General features: G+C 53.0%; 1 protein-coding gene across 2 annotated transcripts; it reads right to left on the bottom strand.

Annotated features, from left to right (window-relative positions):
- Positions 1–344: 344 nt before the first annotated feature.
- On the bottom strand, positions 345–6,804 carry HMGB3 (high mobility group box 3). Of its 2 annotated transcripts, XM_084213079.1 has the most exons (5): positions 6,676–6,804; positions 3,803–3,959; positions 3,160–3,299; positions 2,438–2,612; positions 346–1,941 (listed from the first exon to the last, which is right to left on the bottom strand). In XM_084213079.1, exons 2-5 carry the CDS (start codon positions 3,950–3,952, stop codon positions 1,798–1,800), a joined length of 609 nt encoding a protein of 202 aa, XP_084069205.1. In that variant the 5' UTR covers positions 3,953–3,959; positions 6,676–6,804; the 3' UTR covers positions 346–1,797. The 2 variants fall into 2 exon arrangements, with proteins under 2 accessions (XP_084069206.1, XP_084069205.1); XM_084213080.1 differs by lacking the exon at positions 6,676–6,804 and having other exon boundaries at positions 345–1,941; positions 3,803–3,958.
- Between the last annotated feature and the right edge of the window lie 292 nt (positions 6,805–7,096).

Here is a 7,096-nt window from a genome sequence, read left to right as displayed (position 1 = left end):
CACAGCTCTGCCTTGCTGTTAATGCAAGTGCCCTCACACCCCCATCTACTCCCCACCAAGCAAGCACTGACTGCTAGAGCCAGCACAGGAAGGAATTCAGGCTAGTGTGGGGTGCTGTAGCTTTTCCAACTCCTGCTGTTCCCATGCTAAGGAAAACCAAGGTGCAAGTCACCCGTTAGAGAGCAGGAATTACCTTTCAAGTGCCACAAAACACCCCCAGCTTGGACTTGGAAAGAAGGCAAGACTTGGACACAGCCAGCTGGAGACCAGAGGGGAAAGAGACCTGTTGTTCCCCCACCCCAGCTCCTACTGAACCCTGTGTCATCAGAGAAAGGACACAGACCAAGTACCTGTGCCACGCTCCTACTGCAGCAGGGAGTTAGACGGAGGCGCCTGGCTCCTGCCACGAAACAAGAGGCTAGAAAAAACCACAAGTCTGAAACAGTTTAACACAGGACAAAAAAGGCACATTTTAATATGTACAGCAATGCATTTGGGCTATAAATTTACCCAACACAACTGAAAAAAATCCAAACTATGCTTTTATACTTATTCCATGGTGTCAGCCTCATTCCTAGCCACCTACCTTTCTCTGCATCTCTGAATGCTGCTATATACACACACAAACAAACAATTACGTCATGAATGTTCATTTAGGCTCCCAAGTTCAAGTAATAAAGTTCAAACTTGCATAGCATCTTATGCCACTCAGCCATAAACAGTTACGATTGCATATTAGCTGGAGCAGCCATCTCTTTCAATTCAGCCAGTTTTGGCTGGCCACCATTTTTTAAATTTTTTTTTTTTTTTTTTTTTAATCCTTGAGTCAGAATGTTTCCTAAGTCACCAGCCCTGAGGGATGCCACAGACTTCAAAATGAACCTCTTGCTGTTGTTAAGATCCTCTTAAACCAGAAATTTAGAGTGTTGTCAAGAACAGTTTTAAAAATGTAATACTGTTTATTTTGCTTCAAAAACATTTCAGCATTCTAAACATACAAAAAAAACAGAACGTTGCAAATTTGTTTAAGTACAGAGTGTTTTTGAACTTCAGTTGCTGCACTGGCTCTTCACTTAGTTGACGATGAAGAGATGTCTACAGTTTCAGTTTAAAAACTACCGCACTTAACTAAAAAAACCCATACACTTCTCATGCCAGCTGAACCCCCTTCCACAACTAAGAATGGCAGCAGAATGCTATTTCACTATATACAGAAAGACAACTTTAAGCTAAATGGACGCCCACTGTAGTGTAAATAGATCTACCCTCACAGTGCATGCTTTGGGCCATGGCACCCCGGGGAACGTACAGCCTCTCCAAGTCATCACTGCTCCTCTAAGGCATCATCACTCTAAGCATGTACCACAAGAATCTGTCTAGTTTTTACAAACTATAGATATGTACAGTTTATAACCCAGGATTTTCTAGCCAATAACCATATAGTAACACCACCTTACAAATTAAAAAAATGCTTGAAACATTTTTAAATGCTTTGTTACACCAACAGCAAAGTGCACAGAGTTAGGAGAACACTAGAGCGCCTTTTCATTTTAAAAATGTTTGGAAATATGTACAACTTTGATACAGTTTCAGGGTGCTCACTACACCCATGGCCACTTCATGTAAACCAGTTACAATTTCTAGAGCACTTTTAGAAACTACAACGCGATCGGAATCCAATTTTTTTTTTAATTAAGCCTAATAAGGGCAAGAGACACCATCTCAAATAAGAGGTGCTTCATTTATGGTGTTTCCCCTACTCTATGGTATTCACATGGAGACAAGTATTGTACAGTTTTATTCATCATCATCATCTTCATCCTCCTCTTCTTCATCCTCCTCCTCCTCTTCGTCTTCTTCCTCTACCTTTTTCCGAGCAGCTTTGGTTGCTGCTCCCTTTGCGCCATCAAACTTTCCTTTAGACTTGTAGTCTGCAACATCCTGCAAAGTCAAGGGGATGTCTTAATTTGCTCTAAGCAGCAAACACACACAGCATTTGTACAGCAGCGGGCGTTAAGGCAAAGGGACTGGCCTCCCCAGCTGCACCCCAGGGGGACACAGCCAGCAGGGAGCACCCAGCTGTGCAGACACCTCAGCACGCTCACGGACCATGGAGGTCTGGAACCCTGCACCATGGCCATTTCTCTGAGGAGGAGAAGAGAACCAGCCTCTCAAAGTTTCCTGATAACGGGACAAAGCTCCAGTAACAGCACAGCAGACCCTTTCTGAAGCAACACGAGCAGCCCCTGCTGTACATCACTGGGGAAAGCTCTCCCTCCTTGCTGAAATCCGCCTGTGGATCTCGATCCTGCTCTGCCCCAACCTGTGCAAAGCTCGGCTCTGACTATGCTGGGGCCAACTGAGCTGGGCCTGTGTTACAAAAGCATATCAACAAAAGAGGTGGTACAGAGGAGGCACAAGTGACAACTCTCCTTACCTTCTCGTATTTCTCCTTCAGTTTAGCTGCCTTATTATTGTAAGGCTGCTTTTCACCATCACTGAGGTTGTTCCACATTTCGCCCAATTTCTTTGCTACATCCCCAATAGATATGCCAGGGTTTGTGGACTTGATCTTGGGGCGAAACTCTGAACAGAAGAGGAAGAAGCCAGACCTTGGGAAGAAACACCAGAGGACAGTCAGCATTTGCAGCAGCATGCCCTGGGAGCACTCCTTCCTCCATCCCTCCCCCACAACACTGACACATGCATGAGCACACAGAGCAGAAACTTTTCTTTAACTTACAAAATCAAGCTTCAACGTGTTTTGATTTTATGGAGGCTCAGACCTGCAGCCTCCTTCATTCAATGCTCTTTATTAATTAAGCGTTTTATATCCCCTCACCCAATTCCATGTTAGATACACAAGTCTTACAGTGACTCAGCCACTTGTGTCTTCCTATGAGACACACAAAGTGTCTTCCTATGAGACAACTCCTAGCACTATGAGTTTAAGAGTACCAAGTATTGACAGTTTGTGTCAGTGCCTTACATGCTCGAGACACAAGCTGCCTAGAAGGCTTACAAGACAGTATCACTACCAGTCCTGCTGTAACAACACTGTGTCCCCCCCATCTACCTCCTTCCTGGAAAGCCATGTTACATACAGGCTGTGAAAATGAACCAAAATATTTCTGCATTTAATGTCTCAAAGACACTTACGGTGGTCGTTTTGGGGCATTGGGGTCCTTCTTCTTCTTGCCACCCTTAGCTGGTCCATAGTCCTTCATTTCTCTATCATATCGTACCTTATCAGCCTTTGCCATTTCATCAAATTTAGCCTTTTCCTTGCTTGACATGGTCTAAAAAAACCAAAACATGAGACATCAAACTTGTGATTACCCAACTGTTCAATGGCTGGCAAACTTTATGCAAACAAGCCAACACATATCAACTCAATACGGGAGTTTCGGAATTTGTTTGTTTTTTTAACTGGACTGTCCTGTACGGGAAATCACAGCCACCACAGACATACTCGGCAACAAGGAAGCAACAGAAATGAGACAAGCACAGTCAGAGTCCTCCTTTGGACACACACCTGGAAGGAAGTAGCTGCTGAAAGGCACTGCTTGGGAATCATAAAAAATGCCAGACTCTAGCAGAAACATCTAAATGGGCAGACACACAAGGCTAAAATGTTCAGTATTGCTACAGGCTCCAGCAGCACCTGACCAATGGCCAGGTCAGCTTGCCAAGATCAGCACACAGACCAAAACAGCACCGGCTCCCTTCATGTTCAGACACACACACATCATCCTAGCAGATACTATAAGAGGTTCCTTCAGGAAGTCACAAATTAAGGTACCTTCCACCTCTCTGAGCACTTCTTGGAAAACTCTGCAAAGTTGACTGGAACCTCTGGGTTCTTTTTCTTATGTTCCTCACGGCACGTCTGCACAAAGAAGGCATAGGCAGACATCTTGCCCTTGGGCTTCTTCGGATCACCTTTAGCCATCTTGACTCTGTAGGGACAGAGGAAAAAGTAACAAATAAATTATATTTAGATGAACGCACGCACCGATGTATGCGTACACATATGGTGTGCATATATTTATATACACACACACCCCCTCATCATCTTCTGACGTGATGTCCCATCAGAAACACACCCCTTTCTTTCCCCTGACACCTCTCCCCATCCCCAATACAAAGACTTAAATTATTCTCTCTTGATACTTGGGTTGCAGACAAGCCAAGAGAAACCAGTCAGTGGATTGAAGTGTTACATTAATATATATTTACATCATGTCCAAAGACTAGAGACAGACTATTAAATATACATACTTATACCTATTAAGCGTTACACATGAACTAATATAAAGTAACTGTTTTAGTTGGCTACCACACTGGGGCTGGAGTGGCATGCACAGTACCAGGCAGACTTATCCCTTCAGGGGCTGGAGTGTATGTCTCAGCAGCTGCTGCTCAGGTAAGCAGGGAGGACAAATTAGTTGCCCCAAAAAGGGGAATAACCTTTTATAAATAAAAAGGGCACAAACACAGGCTGACTTTAACCACAGTAGGACCCGTGGAGCTCTGCGAGGTGAGTTGTGCTTGCTCTTGCTCCACCAAGTGACACATGTTTGAGGCATAGTGGTCAGTGCAAAGATGCAGTCGGCAAGTTACCGAAACGATGGCACTAACTTTTGGGCTCCATTTATTTTTCTACTTCCGTATTAAATTTTCCCCGCTTAATAAAAAATATCTTAAGCCCACCACAGTATTTTCTGTTTACAGCTTTCAAGTTCCTTGAAAATGTAATTTTTATTAGCACAGCGTTAATATTTAATTGCGCCCAATAACCCGCCAGGTGAAGCTAAAGCGGCCGTGAGCCGCCCTGCCCGGTCCGGCCGCTGCCGGGACACCGCTGCCCCCGCGGGGGCGGAAAACGCGCGGTACCGGGGCCGGGGCGCGGAGCCGGCCCCGCTCCGAAGTTGGGGCGAGCGGCCCGCGGCGGCCGGTCCGGTCCGGCCCGGCCCGGCCCTGCCCCGCGCCCCTCCCGCATCTGCGCCCCCCCAAGGTCACAGCGGCGGCCGCGCTCCGCGGCGCGGGCACCTGCGGCGGGGCCGGGGCCGGCGGGGGCAGCGGCGGCTCCGCCAGACGCCAATAATTCATCTTCCATTTTGTGAAACGCCTCCTGATGAAAGAAAGTGCCCCTGAAATGCGGTGGGGCGGCGGGCGGGGGGCGCCGGGGGGCCGGGCGGCGGCCAGGGTCGCGGGGCGCCGGGCCGGCCCCGGGCGGCCGGGGCAAGCGGCAGCGGGAGCGGCGGCGGCCGCGCTCCGCGCCCAGGGCCGGCCCCGCTCGCTAAGATGGCTTCTCCCGGCGCCGCCGCCGCCGCGCCGCCGAACAAAGCCGCGTTCCCCCTCCGCCGCGCTCGGCCCCCCGCGCCCGCCGCCCCCGGCAGCCGGCCCCGCCAAAACGCCGCCCCCGCCGCCAAGGGGCTCCCCGCTGGCCCCCCGGCGGGCGGCGGGGGCGTCGGGGCCGGGGCGCGGGCGGGAGCCCCCCCCCCCGGCCCCTGCCTAGCGCAGCGCTCTCTAACAAAGGCTCCCGTGCAGCCATTACCGCCGCCGCTACGCTCCTCCGCGCTGCCAGAAAAAGAGTGCGGGGAGCCCCGGGGCGGCCCCCCAGCGCCCGTCCGAGGACACGGGAAGGTGGGGGGAGAGGAGCCGGGGCGAAAGCGAAAGGTTTGAGCCCCCGGCGGGGCACCGGGAAGGAGATTTTCCTCACCGCGATCCCCCTCCCCATCCCTGTGCCGCTCACACGTCTTTCTTCCCTTCGCCGGGGCTCTCCAGCGCCAGCCATATTAATGCCCACAGCACGGGCGGCGCGGCGCGGGGAAAAGGCGATGCGGGGCCCCGCCGCAGGCGCAGCCCCACCAGAGACACCTTCTCGGGCAGGGGAAGAGCGGCGGAGGCAGAAGCGAAGGGATCGGGGGAGTTTGGAGGTGGCGGCGGCGAGAAAAAAACTGCTTGGCCGGGACCGCCGGGCGCAGCGCGCAGGGTTTATCCCTGTCAGATGCTAAAGCGACAGCCATATTAATGCAGAATAAACAGCGGGCACGGCACTGCGCACGGCCGACAACTTTCCCACCGCCACCAGCCCCACCGAGCCCACCCTGGGAAAGGGGCACATAAAAGCCGAGGGCGCCGCGCGTTTTGCCGTGCGACATTAGGAGGCGGCAGAGAAAAATCCCTGCCCATGCGGGGGAGAAGAGGAGTTAGTCCCGGTGTAGTTGCTGCACCAGCCATATTACTCTCGGCGGCACGGGAGCCCAGCGCGGAGCTACGGGGCTGCACCGGGGGCAGGTGGCCCCTCGGCGGCGGGGGGAGCTCCCGGCGGGGCAGGGCAGGACGACGGGGGACAAACGCTGCGCCTCGCCCGCTGCCCACCGCCCCGCCAGCTGCGCACAGCATCTGCCCCGGTACCGCCGATCCCCGCGAGAGGGGCGAAACAAAGTTTTGGGTGAATTTCCCGATTCTTTTCTAATTAAAAAAAAATTAAAAATCAAGAACTCGGAGGAAGGAAAAAACGAAACGCAACATTAAAAAATAAAAAAAAAAAAGAGAGAGAAAAAAAAAAAGCATGCTGGGGCAGGCAGGACAGAGGGACGAAGGCGCGGGGGCAGGGCGGGGAGGGGGCAGCCGCCCCCCGAAAAGTTGCGGCGGGGCTGCACGTACCTGTATTGTTCGCGGTAGTGTGGACAGGAGCGGAGCGCAGGGCACGACGCGGGGCTCGGCGCGGCTCAGCCTCGCGTTGGCTGCCTACGAGAGCGGCCTGATTGGCTGCGGGGCTCTGCCGTTTAAAACAACCTCCTCGCCCGCTCATTGGCGCGGCGCCTCATGAATATTAAGCGCGGCCGCTCGGCGGTTGGCCGGCGCGGGTGAGGTCATTCATTCAAAAAGAGCGCCCGCCGGGGGGACCGCGGAGCGCGGCCAGCGCGTGCCGGGGCGCGCGCCCCGCCGAGCCCCCGCCTCGTGCGGCGGAGCGGGAGCCCCGGGGGGCCGGGCACCGGGCGGGACCCGCGGAGAACCCCCGGGGAGCCGGGCACCGGGCGGGACCCCCGCGGGAGCCGGGCACCGGGCGGGCACCGCGGGGCTC

Source organism: Fringilla coelebs (assembly GCF_963513975.1).
Source record: "Fringilla coelebs genome assembly, chromosome: 11".
In the NCBI taxonomy this organism is placed as follows: Eukaryota; Metazoa; Chordata; class Aves; order Passeriformes; family Fringillidae; genus Fringilla; species Fringilla coelebs.
This window is presented reverse-complemented; position numbering and strand designations above follow the sequence as displayed.

Coding starts and splice junctions, on each gene's coding strand:
- HMGB3 (XM_084213079.1), bottom strand. CDS start 3,952: ATGGCTAAAGGTGATCCGAAGAAGCCCAAGGGCAAGATGTCTGCCTAT. Junction 3,300..3,802: donor AGTGCTCAGAGAGGTGGAAG/GTACCTTAATTT, acceptor TGGTTTTTTTAG/ACCATGTCAAGCAAGGAAAA. Junction 2,613..3,159: donor AATGCCCCAAAACGACCACC/GTAAGTGTCTTT, acceptor TTTCTTCCCAAG/GTCTGGCTTCTTCCTCTTCT.